This window comes from Miscanthus floridulus, chromosome 16 (genome assembly GCF_019320115.1).
Source record: "Miscanthus floridulus cultivar M001 chromosome 16, ASM1932011v1, whole genome shotgun sequence".
NCBI lineage: Eukaryota > Viridiplantae > Streptophyta > Magnoliopsida > Poales > Poaceae > Miscanthus > Miscanthus floridulus.
The window spans coordinates 114433133-114454588 of NC_089595.1; the positions used below are offsets into that span (position 1 = coordinate 114433133).

Genomic DNA, 21456 nt, shown 5'->3' on the forward strand with positions numbered 1-21456 from the left:
TATCGTGCTGCTCTAGAAAGACGATGGTAGCATCCAATGGACATAAGGATTTATACTAGTTCAGGCCAGAGCTCTACGTCCAGTCTCAGAGATGATCAAGTGTGTGTTCCTCACTTGAATGCTCTGAAGTTCTTACATTGGGGGTGCAAGAAAGGTGGAAGATATGGAAGGATCTATGCTAGGCGAAGAGCTACCCGAAGAGAAGCTCTAGGAGCCCTACTACAATGGTGGATGAATGGAATGGTAGAGGATGTGAATAGTCCTAAGATGGGTGCCCTAGCTACCCTTATATAGAGTTCCTGGAGGGTCCTCCCGACCGAAGGGTCGAGAGCTAGAGGAAGGGCCTAGCTAACTTGTCTTGCAAGCTACGCCATCTTCTAGTGCACGTCCGAGCGTGGCTATCGTCATGGTCTTCTAGCCATGTTACGGGCAAGATGTGACATGGTGCTACTATGCCAGTTAGGGTGGCACTATAGCCTCAATGGTGGTTTATCAGGCGTCCTATGCAATGCGGTGTCTATTGTGGCCTTTGTCATCATCTCCTAGTTCCTAGGGGCATCGTACTGAAGTAGGTAGCTACCCTAGGTTGTTGTTTGCTTGGTTGCTTTGTAGGGCTGAGGGCCATGACCCTGACCGTCGGGGTCAGGGCTCTCTGCCGGTCTTGATGGCCTTTTCGTTGAGTCCCTTGTCGTGGATCCCATCCCGTAGTTGGTGGGATCGTACAAGCGTCTACTCGGTCCATATTTGGATGGTGGGTATCGTACCCATTGCCACCATGGTGCGGTGTTGTCTCATTGGTGTGGCATGGCACAGGGATGGTGTCTGATCAAGCCAAGGTGACTGCCATGCCCTCGGTCCTTGTGGGGTCATGCGGCATGCTTGCTCTTGTTGGAGTAGGCGTGCCTAGCTTCGCTCAACCTCCCCCATCCCTTCCGAGGGTCATGATAGGGAGAGGTTGTGCATCTTGCGAGTGTCGTGTGACTAAGATAGGTGAAAGGGGTCGAGGCTAACCCTATCTTTAGCGCCTGGCTAGCTCTGCTTGGCTCTTGCTTGGCCTCGATTGTTTGGGCCCTTGCTGACTGTTGCATTGCAGGTCGCGGGGCCTGCTCACTATTTGGTGCCTTGAGACACCCTAGAGTCATGACCTTGATAGTATGGAATGATAAGAGATGTGTTTGAAAAAAAGTATTGATAAGAAAGCGGAGAGTGTGGTCCTTCTCAAAGAGCAGATGAGCCAGCAATCATCTGCTTTTTGTGAGGCCATCAACCAACAAGGCCAAAAAATCGACCTGATGTGCAATGTGTTCACTGATTGCTTTAATCAACTGTGCAGTGCCATAGGGGTTAAGGCTCCTAACTTTCAGATGCTTCAATTGCAATGTGGTAGTCAGGTCATCCCCATTGTTGGTTATCTGACTAGTCCTAATAATACAGCTGCCCACATAGGGTTACCCATTGCGACGATGCTACATAAGCAGAGTTCAGCTTTAGGTCCTAATCAGGACGGTGATCCACCTTCTTCACCCCCTTAGGTCAAGGTGCAAGTCACCGTGGAGGCACATATAGAGCCTCTCAGGGCTTCTCTAATGCCTGAGAAACCTGAGCCAGCTTCTGGTTGTGATGAGGCAGGTGATCCACCTTCTTCGCCCCCTCAGGTCAAGGTGCAAGCCACCACGGAGACACATACAGAGACTCTCAAGGCTTCTCCAATGACTGAGATGCCTGAACCTGCTACAACTCATGAGAGCCTGATCGACCTTCTATGCCCAATCAGGTCACGGGGCCAGATACTACGTGCGACACCACAGGGGCACATACATAGCCTCCTAGGGCTTTCTCAACAATCATGGAGCCTGATGTGACCATCGAGCCTACTAATCCTACCATTAATTGAACTAAGTCGACCCTAGGGTCTAACACTACTACTTTGGTTCAGTAGACCGGAGAGTCCACCATTCGTCTAGGTTACCACGTCATTGAGCATGATGAGACATCAGATTTAGATGATGAGATTATAGCGTACTCACTAGGCGAGATGCACTCACCAGACGAGTTCGACCTCAACAGCACCGTCATGACTTCGATGCCTGCTTCATCATCATCACCACATCCTTTGAATGCGTAGACACCTTGATTCCTTGCCGGGGAAGGGACGTATAAGAGATTGGTGATAGTTTGACAATCGAAGGGAGGGATGCGGTAGAAGGTGAGGAAACAGAGGTATCAAAATTTGGATTTAGAACAATTCTTGATGTAATAATTAAAGTCTTATTTGCGACACAATGTCTATTTTATGGTCGACACAATGTCTATTTTATGGTTCTGTAATAAGTTATACATGTTGAACCCTTTTTATCACTATGTTGCCACATAAGTATCAAAATTTGGATTTAAAATGATTCTTGATGTAATAATTGAAGTCTTGCTTATGACACAATGTCTATTTTACGATTCTGTAATAAGTTATACATGTTGAACTATTTTTATCACTATATTGCCACTGTAAATTAAACCTAACATCTAAGTGCGATATGAGCGACGTCTATCTAGTCTGACTACCTTGTTGCAACTCGAGCCGTTCCTCTTAAGAAAGAACTATAGGGTCGAACAATCCTATTGCAAGTCGAGGAGTCACCGAGACACAAAATCTATTGTCCAACGCGTTACAATCATAGAGTAGGGGATTTTCTTTCATGCGCAATCAAATCTTGCGCGCGGATTCAAAAAAGAGTAAATATTGTCCAACGCATTATAATCGCATAGCGTCGGACTTTCTTGGATCCGACTATGAAGATTTGGCCCATCTCGGGAAAGGCCATGGAGCTCAGGGAAGTGACCATCTGGTTGGCCATGGAATCAGTACGCACACCCCCTACCTAGCGCGCCACTGTCGACGAAATCTGGTTGACATTCTACCGAGAGGTATACCCACGGTAGTAGATGATCAGTGAAGGTGCGTGTAATAGGAACCGGATGGTGACACAAGGCACAGAGACAGCGATTTAGACAGGTTTGGGCCATCTAATCGATGTAATACCCTGCGTCCTATGTCTTTGTTGGATTGTATTGAATATGGGATGATTTTAAGGGGGGGTCCCTGCCCATCTTATATAGTCTAGGGGAAGGGTTACAAGTCGGTTAGATCTAAATCTATTCGGCTATATGGTAAGTATCTACAAGGAATACGAGATCTATCATATCCGAACAGATCCTTCTCTATCTTCAAGATTCTTTCTTGAAACTATGTGATGCATGCCGATCGATGTCTTGCATCACACGCCTTCTCCTTATGGGCTGGACCTCCCCTGGTGGTGCGGCCCATGTCTACTGCCGTGGGTACCTGGGGTTATATCCCCCATAGGTTGGGTTTGGGATCAGTAGTGACATAAAGCAATTCGATGGGTTCACACATTCCCATGGCAGCAGGTTTAGAGGCGTTACAAGAATAGGCCACATACTTTATGTCGAGCTAAAGTTGCCAAATGGATTGAAACCATCTGTGGTGACGGCAAGCCTCAAGTTCCTTGGATCATCTACATAAGTTTTGTGCTTTCTATCAAAGTCCTGCCATGCCTTCCTGTCTGCTGGATGGCTCATTTCACCGGTATTCTTCTCTCGCTTAGTCTTGTGCCATTTGGCGTCCGCTGCTATTCCTCGAGCAGCAAAGATCCTCTACAACCTCGGTATTAGAGGAAGATGCCTCAAAATCTTATGAGGAACACGACTGCTACCATCTGCATCCTCCCATCTAGACTTTTTGCATTTTGGGCACGCTTGCAATTCCTCATGATACCCCCAAAACAACACATAGTTGTTCTTGCACATAAGGATACTTTCATAACCTTGTCCAAATTCTCGAATATATTGGTGCTTCCTCACTTGAATTTTGGTACGTTGCTACTAGGGAATACATCTGACAGCAGCGCCAATAGTGCATCAAAATAGATGTTGCTAACTCGATAGTGGGACTTGATATAGAGCAACCTGACAAGGAAGGAGAATCTTGAGAAGGTAGATTCAAAAGAAACTGATTGCTTCAACTCATCCAACACTCTTTCAAACTTTGGGACTCTTCTAGCCCGTTCTTCAGATGTCAATAGGTTTTGAACAAAATCATCCAAATCTGGTAATATGTTATCGTCCTCGTCCTCCTGCTCCTCCTCCTCTGCAATCCAGCCATCATGATGAGATCCATGCACATCTGATGGCTCTATAATGTCAGTACATCCTCCCTCTCCCCCATGATGAATCCATGTGTTGTATGTGGGTGACATTCTGTGTATAAGTAAGTTGTCCTTCACCTCCTGCCAAGTTTTAACCACCTGGTTAAGACAATGTGTACACGGGCAAGGGAAGTTTTGCTCTGGGTATTTTTGTTTAACCATATCCATGAACTCTTCAACTCCTTCGATGAACGTTGACGAGAATGGTCTCCCATTAGGAATCTAGGATCTGTCCGTCTGTTGCAGCAAAAGTATGCAAAGTCCATTAGAGTTTTGACCATTGGGTGGACAATGGCAAAACTAGTATTAATACAAAGCATACAGTGTTCGAGAGCACTAATCTGTGCATTTGTTCATATCATAATATGGAACAGTCTAGTTTTCTATTTTTGTATGACAAAGCATCGATTTCAATTGAAATTCATATAGAATAGCCTTTCTTTATGTGTTCTTTACTTTATCATGTATAGAAAATTGAGTCCTATAATCACAGAAGAAGGAACTCATACCTTTGTTCTACAAACTGGCACGGCTTGGTTGCAAGCCACCTCTGCCGTGGCACACACCTGATCACACGGACGCTAATGCCGCCACGATCCATCAGGAGAGGCCCGCCATGCCACCAAAAGGATGTTTGAGCCACCATAGCAGACCAGGGTCCTCCTCCATCGCCGTCGCCGCAAGTCTAGAGGGCACAGATTTGTTTCCACTTGCAGGGGGTATATCCAATTTAGGTCAACCTGTAGGGCATCCACATAGCAAATATGATACTATAGCGACTCCAAAGAGATATCAGCACAACCAGACATCTAGCGCAGTGGTAAAGACGCTCCAATCCTTGGTCCAGATCCCGTGTTTGACTCCCAGGTATCAGACCTTTTTTGAGAAATTAAACCCCGACAGCCCACATGGTACAAGTGACACGTAAAACATCGGGTCCCACAGATAGGATGGAGATGGAGAAAGGTCCCACAGGTACACGTGAACGTAAGCCTCGTGTCTCACAGGTAGGATGCAGAAGGACCGAGCGAAGACTTTTATGACGAATTACAAGCGTCAAGTGACACGCAAGCCATCGGGTCCCACAGATCAGATGGAGATGGGCTGTCAGGTCCCATAGGTCATATGGAGATGGAGAATGGTCCCACAGGTACACATGACACGTAAGCCATCAGGTCCCATAGGTCGGATGCTGAAGGGTCCCATAGGTACACGTTGGACAGAGAAAGGACCGAGCGAAGAGTTTTATGACGAATTGCAAGCATCACAGATGAGTAACTGCATGTCCCACAGGTACACGTCGTGTGGAGACTTTTATGACGAATTGCAAGCATCACGGATGAGTAACTACAGATCCCATAGGTACATGGCGGATGGAGAAAGTACCGTGTGGAGATCTATGACAAAGCCGTTCGTTACATATCAAATATTGTTCATCACAAATGTGTAATTAGTTCAATAATGAAGCCTTGTTCATCATAGTTTTAAAGGAGTTCATCATAGATGAGTCGCGCGAGTGATCTGTGACAAAACCCTACGCTCTTCTATGATGTTTTTTGTGACGATGCCTTATTTCATCATAGAAAGGAGGGTTGCAGGATTGTTACCACTGATCTATGATGAAACAGAAATATTCATCATAAAAAGCGATCTTCTATGACGATTTTAGATTCGTCATTAAGATTTTCGTCATAGAAGTGGATATTTCTAGTAGTGCATGGCTCGTATGTGGGAGGAGAAGGGGAGGAGCACGCGTGAGTGGCAGGGAGGGAGGAGGAGGGGAGGAGCTCGAGGTGGCCGCTCTGCTGAGGGAGGGAGGGAGAGAGGAGGCACAGCTCGGCTGAGGAGGGAGAGTGAGAGGAAGAGATATAGCAGTGCTAAACCCTAAGTTCATGTATATATGTGAAGACGGCTATCAGGCCTCGCCTGGCTTGTTGGTCCTCGGCTTTTTTAGAGGCGGGCCTTATAGTGTGCCCGCCTCCAAAATGGATTTATGGAGGCGGGCACCTTAAAACGACCGCCTCCAAAATAGGCCATTTTTGGAGGAAGTTGTCTTAAGGTGCCCATCTCCATAAATCTATTTTTGGAGGCAAGCATTTTTTGACCGCCTCCGTAAATAAAAATGACCTCCTCCGTTAATCGCCGAGCAATTTCCGAGGCAGTTCAATTTTTTGACCGCCTCGGTTGATAAAAGGACACCGTCTTTCAAAATCATTTGTGTAGTAATGAGTAAGACAAGGATAAAAATTGTTATGACAGACAAATAACAAACCACAAAAGTAATAATCTATCTGTACTAGTTGGTGACACAAGAGCGTTGTTTGAAATTATTTTAAAATTTAGGCACCTGAAATATAGAAGTGTATTATTATTGTCATTTTCTTTGTGCAACATACTTCCTCTGTCCTAGAAAAAATGACATTTTAGCCTTTGAATCAAGTCCCAAAAAGAAAGTCGTTTTAGGCATGGGTCCCACGTAAGACTCCTTTCTCCCCTATCCTTGCTATCTGCTCGCCCCGTCCCTCCCTCGTCATCCCCGCCCTCCACTCCACCGCCCTCTCATCTTCCTCTCTCCACCGGCGACCTCCTCCTGTCCTACTCCGCCGATCGTCCTACTCTTCTCCTCTGCCCGCTCTCCTGTTTTCCTCCACTGGCGTTGCCTCTCCAAGCAGCGCCGCGCAGAGATTCAGCCCCCCCTCCTCTGCTCCTCCCATCCCGCCTGTGGCTTCCCCTTCCCTCGCGCTGTCGGAGAGGAGTCTGGGACGGAGAGGGTGTGGAGTCATCCAACAGAGACGTGGCCGCGACGGCGCCTCTAGGACGTGGCCCACTCGCCCATCCGGATCTGACCGACCCCGAAGTAGAGGTGGATCGGGCGACCGGCGCCAAGGCGCACCAAGCCGACGCCGGGCAGAGCTCCTCCCCACCGCACCCGTGTTCTCCATCGGAGACGTGCCCATCTAGACCCCTCCACCGAAGCCGCGCCCATCCTGACCCCTCCACCGGAGCCGCGCCCGTCTCGAGACCCCTCCGCCAGAGCTGGATTTTGTGAATCCGGCCAAGCTCCGCTGGAGTCACGCCCGTCCCGACCCCTTCGTGGCAGGAGTCGCTGGATCGAGTGGATTCGGCCAAGGCGAGATTGCGTCTGGCGCTTGGGTGGGCACCGATGGTCGGACGGGGAAGATGAGAAGGAGAGAGAGGATTTAGGGGTATTGTAGTTATTTGCCTGGCTCGTTGGTTTTTGTGTCCGTTCCTAGAACGTCACTCTTTTCTGAAACGGATAGAGTATGTATACTCCAAATAGTCCTACTGCAAAATACTCCTAATAGTATGGTTCTCTGGAATATTTATATATGGACTTTTAGCATGATTTAATAATTGCATTAAAGTCATCAGCGTGGACGCAGCAGACGGGAGACGCGCTCAACACGTACGCGATTAATAATTAGGGCAGCTAGCTAGGCTAGGAGTAGCTCTCGCTCGCTCGCTCGGAGCAGCGGTTGCACCGGTCATGGGTCATTAATCGTCCTCGTCGTCGTCAACAGGCGGCGGCCGGATGCCTTTGAACCAAAGGAAAGTCAGCTCCTTCCAGAGCCACAGGCCAAAGCCCACACAGCCATGGATGCATGACGACAGCCGCAGCTAGCAGCGACGAGGGCTTCATCCATCGCCACAGGTTACCCTGCCTATACGAATGAAGTAGGAGTCAAAAAAAAAAAAGAAGAAGAAGAAGAGAGGCTTACGTTATCAGTAAATATAAATTTTGTCGGACGTCGTCACAACCAATCGGGATCATTAAAAATCATCAGACAAAGTTAAAAAAATCAAAATTGAATTTCAACAAATTTAAACACAATAGTACGCTAAAAAGGATGTATAGAGATCGATAGATAGATTATTTTCTATCGGCATCTACGGATAAACAGAATCGGAATATATAGAAGTAGACGGCCGGGCTGGTCGACCGCAGAAGGATGGGTAAGTTTTTTGTGCATTGATTGGGCGGGGAGCCGGGGATGGACTCACTCTTGGACGGATTAATCCGGTCAAATGACTGACCTGGGCACGTGTTAATGCCCGGACACGGACAGGATCGAAACCGACGAGAGAGCAGCCCAACCTTGCTCGATCGCGCGCGTAGTACGCGTCAAACGCCACCGCCACCAGATTTATGCCGCGGCAAGGACACGCGTCGCTACTACGCCCCGGCCGGCCGGCCCGTCGATCGCGGATTAGATAGAGCGGTTATTAGGCGCCCTCTCGATCGCTAATCCTTCGCGCCAATGTCGAGGATGGCACATGCATCGTCCGCGGGTGGGGGGGTACGGCTTTTTTTTTGGGGGTTCCATTAATGCGATCGAGCTGGAGAGCTGTGACGGCCTGACGGGGGGAGGACGACGGAGTCGGAAGCTGGGTTTGCAAGCCACCGGCCGGCGACAGCGACCGGCGGCCGTGAGCGCGTGCGTGGCGTGGATGGATCGGCGGCCGGCCATGCATGGACGGCCGGTGGCGACCGAGCGCCCGGTCCCGGCGCCTTCGCGGAGACTCAAAGTGCACGCGCGGGAGAGAGATGGAGAGTTATTGCGCGCGGCCGTGCGACGGCTGCGTCGCAACGACGATCGAGGGGCAAGAGGCAAGAGCTCGGCCGGCCGGAGAAACCTTTTGTGGGGTGGGGCTCAGAAAGGGAGGTGTCGAGGGACGGCGGTTGCTCGACTGGGCAGCTAGCGCTGACAACGGTAACTCCATCCACGGCGGTCGACATGGACGGCTGCATCGTGGACCTCTCGCCGTCTTGGTTTCCATCGGGGCAATGAATGAATGCCAACCCGGTGTCGTTCAGTTGATTCTGATACGATCCGTGCACCTGGGCCCAATCAGACCCAACCCAAGTACTAGGGGCCCGTTTGGTAGGGCTCCGGCTCCTCCAAAAATAGCTCTGGCTCTGGATCTTGTGCTGGAGCAGATTCTCTGGTGGAGCTGGAGCTGTTTTGGGAAACCGTTTGGCTGAACAGCTTCTCATGTCTGTTATGATAGGGACAATGTCCAAAATGCCCCTGGCTGCTCATGCTCTCCAGCCCCAGCTCGCGTCGGCGTCGCCCTCCGCTGCCCCGTCGGCGGCTCTCCCCTCCCCAGCCAGCCCCACGCCGCGCTGTCGTCGGCCATCCCCGGTCTGTGCAGCCGTCTGCCATCCCCGGTCGGTCCGCGCCGTCGTCGGCACTCCTCGAGCACGAGACACCTCCTGCGCCCACGCCCGGCTACGGGCCACCTCCTGCGGCAACGCCCGGCCACGTGCCGCCGGCCGGGGGCGCTCCCGGCCATGCGCCACCGCCCAGCCACGCGCCGGCGCTCGGGGTCAGTGCTGGCCAACCGGGGCGTGCAGCCGGCCATGCGCCACCGCCTGGGACCATCTTGCCTCTCGGGCTGCCGTGCATCCATGGAGGGAGGACGGAGCTGCTGTGTATCCATGGCTCGCCTGATGCAAACGACCAGATAAGGTTTGGATGGGGGAGACGATGGCAGATTCTCTGTTATTTCTCGTGAACTTTAGGGGCAAAGATGTACCTTGTCTGCTGTGTCTGACAAGGAGCCGATGAAAGCTACAATTCTTGGCTCCGGCTGACTGCACTCGCAATAGAGAGCGCAAAACCCGCGGCTCCTTCATGGGAGCACCAACCTTTCTACCCGTTTGGCTGCGGGAGCCAAAAAAAAAATAGATCTCGGAGCTGGGTGAGAATCCCTACCAAAGGGACCCGGATAGCAGTGCACCAACGCCAAGTGACGGGCCCACTAAGTAATGATGGACCAGCCCATTAAGTTAGGGGCCCGGTTTTTTTCTCCCGAAAAACAGGAAACCCATCCAGACTCTACGGCCCAGCCCAATCACCTGTCGAAGGCACGTAGCAGCCCGCGGGCCGCGCGCTAAAACCCCTTGCAGATATTTTTAGTCTCATTCCCCTAAAAAAAAGATATTTTTAGTCTCATCAATGCCCCCTTCCGGTTCCGGTTCGGACCCTTCTATCCGATTCTGTCTCGCGTTCCTCTCGTCGCTCCGGCAGCTCCCCGCGCCGACAAATGGCGCCTCCCGCCTCTGCATCGGCGCGGCCGCTATCCCTCCCCCTCACCGTACCTCTCTCCCGTTACCGCTCCCACGTGCTCCCCGCAACCTGCTATCGCGTCTTCCCCCGGCGCCGCGTCGCGCTCGCGCCGGCCCGGCCTGGCGCCGTGCTCCTATCCAGCCTCAGTGACGCGCGGGAGGACGAAGAGGAGGAAGAGGAAGGGGATTTCTATGAGGAGCATGAGCAACAGGAATACGACGGTGAGGAGGAGGAACAGGGTTACGACGCGGAGAACGAGGAGCTGGTCGAGGTGGGATACGTGTCCGGCGCGCACGGGGTGCGCGGCGACGTCCTCGTCACGCCACGCACCGACTTTCCGGAGCTCCGCCTCGCCACGGTAACACCGACGTCGATTGGCTGTGGGCTGTGGCCACTCCAATCCCAATGGCAATGCGACTAATTGGCTGACGTTTCTCGTTTGTTTGTTTGTTTGTTCTGACAGCCGGGGACGAGATGGCTGAGGGCTCGGGCTGCTGGGAAGCAGCAGGTCAGGGAATTCAAGCTTGTTCGGGGAAGGGCCCACACGGGGAAGAAGAGTTGGATCGTCAGCTTTGATGGCGTCGATAACCTGAACGAGGTCTGTCTGCTTTGCATTCCCCTGGAGTCATTTGCCTTTTGCTGGTTAATCTGTGTACGGTGTACCTCAACTAATCTAAGTGGTAGTGTAGTAAGCAGCCTTGCTCAGTTTCTAGGATGAGCAGTCCAATCAATTATCCTAGCTGTAATACTTGTTTATAGTTAGTGGACAGCTTGCCGGAAATCCTTGACTTACTGCAAAATCGTGTGCTGCACTGTTTCTGTTCCTCTCAGTCTGCGTATGAGATGTACAGTCACAAATCACAACAGCTGGCCGGCTCAAGTTCTGTGACTGGGCTTGGCATGACTTTCAGAGTAGTCCAGTTCAAACTATCGAATGTTGCTCTTCATTGAGTTTGAGTTACTGCTCTAGGTTACGTTTTCTGACATAATTCATTTTCCTCTCTCTTTTCAGGCTAGGCAAATAGTTGGTTCGGCTGTACTTGTGAAAGCTGGAGATAGGCCAGAAATTGAGGACGATGAATTCTATTCACTTGACCTTGTTGGAATGAGAGTTATTGTGAAGGTACATACATCTTTGTTTTATTTTTCAAGATATTGTCCAATGCCGCTTCATTGGCTGATTTCAGTTACAAAATTAAGATACTCCCTCTGTTCCAAATTATAAGTTGCTCTGACTTTTTTAGTACATCAAATTTGCTGGGGGGGGGGAGACACAGTGCCGGAGGCTCCCACATGAGTGGGGTCTGGGGAAGGGAAAAACCGAGGTAAGCCTTCCCCCGCAAAATCTGCGGAGAGGCTGCTTCGAACCCGCGACCTGGTGACTCAGTGAGACAGCTCTCACCACTGCACCAGGCCTGCTCTTCATTATCAAATTTGCTATGTATCTAGACATAATATATATCTAGATACATGGCAAATTCGATGTACCAAAAAAGTCAAAGCTACTTCTAATTTGGAATGGAGGGAGTACAATGTAGGAAATTTTAAAAAGCATGCCCCATGCACTTTTATACTACTTGATAAGGGAAACTTAGGTTGATGCCACTGTAAATGGTTGGTTAAGACTTAAGAATGATTTGTATTTTAAAATAGCTCCCTCCACTCCCTAAAAGTAGACACAACAATTATGATCTTCATTTGATACTTTTTCAAAACTGCTTTGTCCACCCCCTGCAAATAGAGTAGTAAACACCACAGCCAAAATGCACACACAGTATCCTCTTTTTTTTTGCGAGAAACACAATATACTACTTATTGTTCCAGGGAAATCTTGTTATCAAATTTAGTAACTGAAATCATTTCACAGGATACAGGCAAGCTCGTTGGAACAGTTGGTCAGGTTTTCAATTTCGGAGGTGGAGATCTTCTACAGGTGATGATTGGCTCTGCTGAGGGTACTGCTGTCGATCAAGATTCAGAAAGTCAATATTCAATTTCATCACGTGAGCATGTGTGGATACCATTTGCTGAAGATATTGTACCTGATGTTGATATGGCAAGCAGAGAAATGTGGATTACACCTCCGAAGGGGTTACTTGAACTCAATTCTCGTTCTGATAAGAGGTCGAAGAAAGAAAGGCGTGCGATGGTTAGGTCTGCATCATCCTTTTCTTGCATCCATGCTCGCGTCTACAGCCATGATTTGCATCTTAAAAGAAACAAAGAATGTGTCAGGTTCATAGTACTGAAATGTTGATAGCAGCAGATGTCCTGGCTATTGAAGATTGTAGATATTTATGTTGCATATAGTATAACTGCTAGGAACCTTGGTCCTGCTAGAGAGGGACCGTAGGTTGTATGCGTGGGAGGTTGGAGGGCGAGGTCGAAGTGCACGGGGAAGACGGCGCGGCGGCGCCGTGGCTGCAGCGAGGGAGCGGCGGCTGCGGCTGTAGCCCTAGACCCCTCGCGTAGCTACAGTAACCCCACGCGTGAACAGTAGAGACGGCTAGGGTTAGGAACTCCCGGCTCCCAGGGGAAGCCGGAAACAATAGATGGTTTCTGCTTAATTCTCAAAATAGTCTTACAAGGTATTTATAACTCTTCTCATCTAATACTAGTAAATAAATTCTAATAATTCTAATAATAGCTAATACGACTGCGACACGTAGACTTGAGGCCTTCCTGGACGCGGTCTCCTAGCCACGAGCAGGCCTTCTACGGCCATAGTGGAGGCCCGTCATAACAATAACAAATCAAATTATACAGTTAACTTCCATGCTTCAGGTCCTAACAAAAAACAATATGATGTTTGGTGTTTGATGGTTTGTGCTGTGTTATTTTTCAAATAATTCATGACCCAGATTTGATTGTTACAGGAGTGGAAGGACAGGAAGAGACTTCAACGCCGTGTAATTGCAGGAAAGAAGGTGCTCTCTGAAATGGACCAGGTCCATGTTCTGGAAGGTTTGGTATCAGGGGACAAGATCCAAAAGGCATCACTTGCAGAGCAGATTGGGAGCATTGACTTTCAATTGTTCCGACATGCAGTGCATTGTGCTAGCAAACAGATTGAGAGGTATCGCCCTTTGTTCGACATCCTACCAAAATTTTCTTCAAAAGAAACAGGACAGTATGTTTATTTACTATATACACATGTGACACTGCCTAGGTGCCAGATATGCAAATCACTCTTTGTTTGCTTTTGGTGGAAGAACAGCCTTTAGTCATTTAAAAAAAAAAACTCCTAATCATAGTTGCCCTTCAAACTTGTCAATTTCAGCTCTTCAAAGAATTTGCTGGCTAACTCTTCACTGTCAAGAAAAAAAGTGTTCAAAATACCATATAAGACTCTCATCAACCTTGGGGACAAAGCTGAACATGCTGCATTCAGCAGTGAATTCAAAAATGGTCTAGAGATTCTTCTGAAGTCCAAAGCAGCTATTGTACTTGTTAGAAATGGCCCTGACTCTGATGCCGAGTTTCTGAGTTTGCTCAATTCTTTTAGTGAGTTAATGAAGGTATGCATTCTTTTTCATTGTCATTAATTGTTGTTCTATAGGTGCAGAATATGCTGATGTGAGTGCATGCTCTATTTATTTTCATACATTGTTAACAATGTAGATTTGGTGTCCTTGGGTGTGTGCGTCCTCATTAGCTAAAATATCATGTCATAATGTTTTAAATTGAAAGTCAAGATGTCAAGAAACAAAATAGACAAGCAGTCAACCTGGTACTGTTCATCATGTGCTGACAGTGACACTTGTGTTTTTTGAATCTCAATGTCAAAGATGGATTTTAAACTGAATTGTTGTGGCTACACATTACTTTAGGTGTACTACATACATGATTTTTTTTATGAATTTCTGAAACATTGTAACATGATATTTTAGCTAAAGAGGACGCCCACACCCCAGGACGCCAAAACATTGGTGTATTGTCAATTCCTAGTATGCTTAATTTCCCCAAAGAACATATTAGTAAATATAGGAAAAGTGGAGAACTGCTACTGATAGCTACTGTTGATACTGAAGTTGAACCTGCCCATTGGTCCTGTAGTTTTCAACTGTGTTTGAAGTGGATAGCTCCTTTTTAAATGGGGAATATACTTGACAAATATGTTGTCAAAATGATTAGTCTGTTTAGTCATGAAAAGCTGGAGCCATTGCCAGTAGCTTGTTGCTTATTTGCTACATGCATGCAGTGCTGTTACAAGTTATGCTTACATGATGGCAAATGGTTATCGTATTTTTGTCTTGAATAACAATTGATGGATAAGTTTGATCCTTTTTTGCTTGACACAGGTTGTAGAAAATCAAGTTTCTCCCCCTTTTATTATCGTTTCCCCAGCTGGTCATGTGGAATCAGTTAGGAACTGCCTGGTAGAGAATGACTATTTTGGTTTGGACACTCAAAAGGTACGCGGCATTGTCTCGCTGCGGTCTCCATCCTAGTTCCTTCCTCCGTGCTTCCTATAGGCTATAATGCTTCTGAAAACATTCACAGGTGTGGGTGCTGGAAGAGCTGGAGCTTCCAGTTGTCAGTATATCATCCGAGGGAAACAAAAAAAAGGTTCTGATGAAGTCTCCCTGGGAGATAATAAAAAAACCAGCAGGATCCGGTGGTATCTTCAGCTTACTATCATCAAACAAAATATTGGAAACCCTTAATGAAATGGGTGTGCAGTATACACAGGTACGATCATGTGCCAGTCATCGCCTAACTTTCTTCTCATCATACATTCAATTGCATTAACTAATCGTTGCAAGTTACTAAGAACAAATCACTTTGCTGTATGGAACGACAAGAAGAGATATGTTCTAGTTAAGCTTGTAAATTCCTTCGAGCTCGGAAATATGAGCTCAAGGATTCTTATTACCTGAACCGACTTTTACCATCTTGTTGCAGATCTGCAGCTCATCCAACAGGCCATTCATCGGGCACCCTTTGCTCTTTGGGGTTGTTGCTTCCCGCGGGGCTGATGTTGGTATCCAGCTCTCCAAGACCGGTGATGAAACGGAAGACGATTTCGACGTGATCCTTTCCGTCGACCAGCTGAACAAGACGTGCCGAGATGTCACTCAGGTCAGATTCTCCGCTCGCCCGGAACAGAACGCGCACGGCCAGCATGTCGACGGCCAGTGGGTCGCGGTCCAGCCGGAGGTGGCGAATTCCCTTCGCCTGCACGCCGAGGTTACGAGTGTCTTGAACTCTTGCGCTCCTGATAAGCTGTGTGTCATGGAGATTGTTGAGCAATAGAAGTTTCTTCTTGCCAGTGTACTGTACATAATCACAGTTGCTTGATAGATGCGTGACGTTTTTCTTTTGCTATTGTTCTGCACCTGCTTTATGAATTTTTAGGGGAGCATCTAGGCGGTGGAATACCACCCACTGATGAACTGGCCACCCACTGCCGATTCTACTCCCCCAGAAGGATATATGATAATAACAAAAATTCCAACCTCGTGCCCTATTCAGACTTAGGCCCGTTGGATTATCATGAGATTGTTAGTTATTACATTAATCAATGTTATCTTAGAGCCACTGTGAATACAAATCTAGATTTGACGTAATTATTATTGTACACTGAATATGCATATAATTTGATGGAGACATGTGTAATGGCCATTTGAGAAATTCCATCTATAAACATCATTATATGATTTAAATGTTTATAACTGGAACAGAACATTTCAATTGGTTAAATACAAAATTAAGCGTTGCACTGTACACCTATCCACAAATTTCCCTTAGCCTTCTCTTCAGATGGATAATCTTCCCCCTTTCTTCGAAAGGGGCAGGCAGTGACCCGTGAGAATTGTCGACCGCTCTCCTCTTCACTTCTTGCGGCATAAGGAAGATCACTTCACAACGTTAGCCCGAGATCATCCCCATTGCTCATCAAACAAGAGCAATGAAGGCGACACACGCCATTTCCCAGCCTGAAAATCCTTTCCGGACACCTGCATCGTTGGTCAGGTATGCGCGTGCTCCGAATTTCCAGGCACTCCGGTTCCCCATCTTATTACCCTCCCCAAGGGCATTACTCTTAGTACAAACTTGTAACTCCATAGTGAAGAACACCGGGCTGACTGTACCCACCAGCGACCGCTGCGATGCCATTGAAGGGAGCAACGCCATGCAGCGCGCTCCTATGGAGGGTGGCCCTGTCTGTTAGATCAGCTTTGGGCATGCCCCTTGAGACATAGTACTGTGACGGGCGTATGTCCCGGGCCATCTCAGGTGCTACCTTGGCATCCATGAGATGCTGCCCTGTCCTATACTGCCTCCGGTATTTCTCACGCTCTAGCTGATGCTCCTGCCTGTCGGAGCTGTCCGACTTCAGGTGGTAGCAGTAGACTGACGAGGTGTTGGTTACTGGAGGAACAGCTGGATTCCTTGTCACCCGTCGCGCAATGTGTTGATCAGTGACGCTAGCACTCTCGAATGGTAATACTGGGCCTACCACTCTTCCTGGTCTAGCTGCAAGATTGGCAGAGATGAAGCATGTCAGAAAAATTGGGAGTCAGGTCTCAGGAGTGACTGAAAAACAGATTGTTAGGTAGCCATAAATAAGGAAATGCAAACAGTTACCTGCTGGAATCCTTTGAGCAACCTGGGAGGTTGCTGTTGGACCTTCCTTTGCAGGATTTGGAGTGGAGTGAACGGTTGTTGTCCTGCAAGCAGCAAATCAAGGTCAGCTGTCAAGTTTGAGTGAATTTTCTGTGACACCCCAGGCCAACCGATCATCTGATAGGGTTTAGGGTCTCTTGGGATTAAATCTTTCAAGAAACACAATCATTACACTATCCTATATCTAGTTGACAAATCTTATTGAGTAACTAATACATTACCCTGGTTAATCAATTTCAACAACCAATAAATGGCAGCACAAATCATTGAGAGGAAAAGAAGATTATGTTACCTTGGGAGAGATTCATGCTTCCTGTCAAGCGTGGCATTCCTCCCTCCATTTTCTTCTAAGCTAGCAAATTGCCTACGGAACCTGTCAACAGCGCTGCAAAATAAAAAATATTCAAGAACTATCAAGGATGTATGTCATGAATATTACCGCATTGAAACAAAATAACAAGAGGGAAAAGAAACTAAAAAGATATAGTCAAGGTAAGAACCTGGGATATAGAAAGCTCGTTTTTTCAGAGCCGTTCTTGTAATCCTTCAGAAGTTGAGGATGGTACTGCAGTATCTCCTGGAATATAAGTTCCTTGACGTCCTCTTTGGTAAACTTCTGTTCGAACTCAAATTCCATTTTCGAAATTGGCTGACAGGATGGTTCCCTCTCCACTTTTGCAATGCCTTTAAAATAGGAATCAGCCAACGCCTGGTCATGCATACAGCACAATTATTTTAGAATATAATTCTGCAAAGTAACACAAATAACAGCAGTGTAAACATAAAATCTATGTTTCATTACGACAAACCTACCTCTTCAGCAGTTGGTCGATCCTTAGGATCAAATGCTAGAAGCCTTTGTAAGAGCTTGAGCGCTGAAGGATCTGCGTTGGGGAACTTCTCTGAAAAGGGTATTGGCTGTTTCCTCCTCATGCTGCTCAGATACCTCCTTGCTTTGTCATTTCGAATCTGTAGACGAATGAACAAAAACATTTGAGACTTAGCAATAATTTATGCTTGATATTGAACATGTCTCAATATTTCCATAAATAATAAATCATACCTGTGAAATAGTATCTGCTGATGGCATGCCCAGGAGATCAGTCATCAAATCCAACTGGTGAACCACATTTTTACCAGGGAATAAAGGCTTCCCAGTCAAAATCTCCGCAAAAATGCAACCAATGCTCCACATATCAATAGCCGGTGAATACTGCACAAGAGAATCAACTTAATATCATCGGGATAACATAGGCATTTCAAACTAAATATTGAAGGTGGAGGAAACCAAAAAAAGACCGATACGACTTAACAAAACAATAGTATGAGAAAATTGAGTACCTTACTAAAGAAAGATCCACACAGCTCAGGAGCCCTGTACCATCTAGTAGCAACATAGTCCTGCAATCAGGGCAGACAGTGAGGCTCAAGTTCGAAGTAGGACTCTTTGGTACAGAACACACTAAATCAACAATGTTGCTCATAACTCATAAGAGGCTTTGATAAAAATGCGATACTGTGAATCGACTATAGTAGAACTGTAAAAATAACATACCGTCCAGAAAACTGTGGTAGGAGAGTCATTAAATGCAACCCTTGCTAGCCCAAAATCACATATCTTGAGTTTGCAGTTAGCATTTGCTAATATATTTTTCGGCTTTAAATCACGATGATAAACATTAGCTGCAGAAAAATTGGCCAGTCAGAGCACATCTCAAAGTCACTCTATAACAGATATATATAAAGTAAATGCACATAAATGCATATGACATATTATAAGTGAAATCAGCACACACTCGCAGAATTTAAATAAGGAAGGTAAATGTTGATGTCAAGAGTATGGACATGTACACTTCCATCTAAGCACAGAGAATGTCAATAAATTTCATTTTCCTTTTTTCAACACAAAGAAAGCAACACTAAATAATCAGAACCCCAAAGCTTACTTGAGAAAGCAAAGGAATGATTGAGAATACAATACACACATGAAAGCAAGTCCTTATAAATGATTAGCACTAAGCCACTAAAGTTGAATTCGCGTGCAAATGCTAGTCAGAACCATTCATACTCCAAATTGCAAACAGAAAAGCACGTTCATACTACTAATTGAGAACAGAAAAGCAGCACATCGCACTATGAATGCTAGTCAGAAGACCTTTCAAGCTAAAATAAGGAATCTTTAAAGGTGCATACCAGTATGAATATATTTCAATGCACGCAGCATCTGATAGAGAAAGAACTGGTGGTGTTCCTTTGTCAAGTCATCGTTAGCCTTAATAACTTGGTGAAGGTCGGTATCCATCAGTTCAAATACAACGTAAATATCTCTGTAGTCCCTCCTCGACGGAGGTAACATGACATGTTTGATCTCAACAATATCAGGATGCCTTAGCAGCCGTAGAAGCTTGATCTCACGGAGGATCCTAGCAGCGTCGGACAGATGCTCGAAGATATTCTGTATCTTCTTGATCGCTACCTTCTCACCGGTATGTCGGTCAATAGCTGAACAAACAACCCCATAACTTCCTTTGCCAATGATTTCCTGAATCTTGTATCTGTTGGCATCGCCATATTCGCTGAAGAATTCCATCTCTGGTGAATTCTGTAAGTTTGAAAGAAGAAAACGTTAAGATTGCCTGCACAGCTAGTGAATAGCCTTTTTTTTTTCTGAAACGTATATTCAAGTCACCCATTGCAGAACGTAAGCAATGACATATGACTTGGAAACTGCCAAGAAATTCAGCAGACAGAATTGCATGCTTTTCAAGTGTTAAAAAGCTGAGCCACCAAAATCGAACAATCGGCGCAGCAAAGTAGACAGAGGTGAGATCCCCAACAGGAACATCTATACCGACTCTTCCACATCTAGCAAGAGGCAACCACTTCTGCCTTCTGGCATGCACCAAGAGAATCATTCCTATTACTAAATTAACCAATGGGATAGTAGAATCTTTTAACCTGGTTTCTACTTACCGACAAACTGATGGCAAGTAATCCAACCAACTCAAACGCAAAAGCTCTGCAGCATCTACCCTCTCCGACCCAGCCCAGACTGACCTTTCCCACCGGTCAAAGAACTCCTGATCTCTCAAGTCTCAAACCCTTTACCAAGGCTAATGATCACCTCTGAACAGGCAGCACCTCAGCTTAAAATAAACGTAGTAGTAGACGGTAAATAATACCTCCCACAGTTGGCACGGAATATTTATACAGAGCTAAGCCAGCCATCTCTGTCCACAAAACGAAAGGAAATACTGCGACTTGGATTAGGATAAACATACCAAGTCACCCGAATCCAATACCCGCGTTTACCAAGACGACTCCTCGACCACCCGTCTTGCGTTGCGCGGTATACTCCTACTAAAGAATTACCGCTCCCGCTTATAACGATGGCGTGAAAAAAGAGCCAGATTTTGGGGGATTTGAAACTGAAAACCTAGCTTTAAAGAGGGAGTGGATTTCTCGCAGATATATAGTACTACCAAGGAGAGGACTCTGGGGAAGACTAATAGTACTCGAATGATTCGGATAAGACGGGATCTCCTAACAAGGCAAGAAATCCGTACGGTAAATCCCATCCCCAGGAAAAGGCGTATTCTCTCGCGCAGGGAGCAAGCAACTCAGGATCAAAACCGCAAGAAATCCAAATCCCCCCAAATCCAGCAGCTCCTGCCGTGCCAAAATCCGGAGGAACACAGAGAGAAGCCGCATCCTTATCCAGTCGTCCCACACGAGCGCCGCTGCTCAGGGCACAGCTGTCCTTCACAGGTCATCGTCGTCCATGGCACCAACAAAGGCAGAGAAGAGAAAAGAAGCAATCTTTTTCGCTTTGGAACCGAGCTCCCCACCTTCTTCCTCTGCTCCGCCTGCGCCATAGCACCGGCATTTGCCTCCGGCATCGTCAGGCCGCAGCCGTGGAAGACCTCGCGGGAGAAGTGAGAGAGCCCCTGCCGGCCTGCCGCCTGCCGCCCCAATCCGCAGGCAAGGACAAGGAGGGGAGGGGGAGAAGAGGAGTGGACGACGGAGGAGCAGTAGCGGCGTCCCCTTGGGTTATATGATCGCGGGGTGGGTGGGTGGGTGTGTTAAACGGTTCCGATATTTGCCGACGTATTCGAAATGAATCTGTTTAGAGGTGTTGAGATTTATATCCGAGTTTGAATATTTAATATCTGATATTATATTCGTATCTGAATATTTAAATTGTATATTTATGATGTCGATATCCAATCGTATCGTATCCGACATAGTTGACACTATCCGTATTCGAATCTAAATTCGAACAGAAATATGAAAACAAATATAATATGGATGATATCCCAATGTATTCCATCCGTTTTCATCGCTAGTTACAGTTGTTAAACAAGTCGAGGGAGGTGCGGGTGGACGGTCCTACCCCTTCCTCCGGCGACGGCGACGGCTGAACTGCGGCGATGGCACGCGTCGTAGTCTCCGAGAAGGCGTAGGGGTAGTTTCGTCATCCCCGCGTCTGATGCCGTGCTGGTCCTGACGTG

At 47.1% G+C, this 21456-nt stretch overlaps 2 protein-coding genes and 1 long non-coding RNA gene across 4 annotated transcripts; 1 reads left to right on the forward strand and 2 right to left on the reverse strand.

The window, feature by feature from the left end:
* Window positions 1-9979: 9979 nt before the first annotated feature.
* LOC136512734 (uncharacterized) lies at window positions 9980-15885 on the forward strand. Its single transcript, XM_066506735.1, has 9 exons — window positions 9980-10673; window positions 10779-10913; window positions 11328-11438; window positions 12183-12464; window positions 13192-13391; window positions 13596-13833; window positions 14617-14730; window positions 14819-15007; window positions 15221-15885. Exons 1-9 carry the CDS (start codon window positions 10293-10295, stop codon window positions 15569-15571), a joined length of 2001 nt encoding a protein of 666 aa, XP_066362832.1. The 5' UTR covers window positions 9980-10292; the 3' UTR covers window positions 15572-15885.
* On the reverse strand, window positions 11612-15361 carry LOC136512736 (uncharacterized). Of its 2 annotated transcripts, none has more exons than XR_010773190.1 (3): window positions 15192-15361; window positions 12358-12524; window positions 11612-12273 (listed from the first exon to the last, which is right to left on the reverse strand). It is a non-coding gene; the product is annotated as an uncharacterized lncRNA (long non-coding RNA). The 2 variants fall into 2 exon arrangements; XR_010773191.1 differs by having other exon boundaries at window positions 11612-12276.
* Window positions 15886-15914: 29 nt separating the features above from the next.
* LOC136512735 (mitogen-activated protein kinase 7-like) lies at window positions 15915-20994 on the reverse strand. The gene is made up of 10 exons (XM_066506736.1): window positions 20794-20994; window positions 19139-19547; window positions 18501-18628; window positions 18287-18346; window positions 18009-18158; window positions 17759-17914; window positions 17446-17654; window positions 17238-17330; window positions 16907-16989; window positions 15915-16795 (listed from the first exon to the last, which is right to left on the reverse strand). The coding sequence occupies exons 1-10, from the start codon at window positions 20842-20844 to the stop codon at window positions 16362-16364; spliced, it is 1773 nt and encodes a 590-aa protein (XP_066362833.1). The 5' UTR covers window positions 20845-20994; the 3' UTR covers window positions 15915-16361.
* Window positions 20995-21456: the final 462 nt, after the last annotated feature.

Excerpts from the sequence above, each read along its gene's own strand:
- LOC136512735 (XM_066506736.1), bottom strand. The coding sequence starts at position 20,844 with ATGCCGGAGGCAAATGCCGGTGCTATGGCGCAGGCGGAGCAGAGGAAG. Across the intron at positions 18,629-19,138 it reads ATTGAAATATATTCATACTG|CTAATGTTTATCATCGTGAT; the intron begins GTATGCACCTTT and ends ATTTTTCTGCAG. Across the intron at positions 17,915-18,008 it reads CAGCAGATACTATTTCACAG|ATTCGAAATGACAAAGCAAG; the intron begins GTATGATTTATT and ends ATTCGTCTACAG.
- LOC136512734 (XM_066506735.1), top strand. The coding sequence starts at position 10,293 with ATGGCGCCTCCCGCCTCTGCATCGGCGCGGCCGCTATCCCTCCCCCTC. Across the intron at positions 11,439-12,182 it reads GAATGAGAGTTATTGTGAAG|GATACAGGCAAGCTCGTTGG; the intron begins GTACATACATCT and ends ATCATTTCACAG. Across the intron at positions 12,465-13,191 it reads AGAAAGAAAGGCGTGCGATG|GAGTGGAAGGACAGGAAGAG; the intron begins GTTAGGTCTGCA and ends TGATTGTTACAG.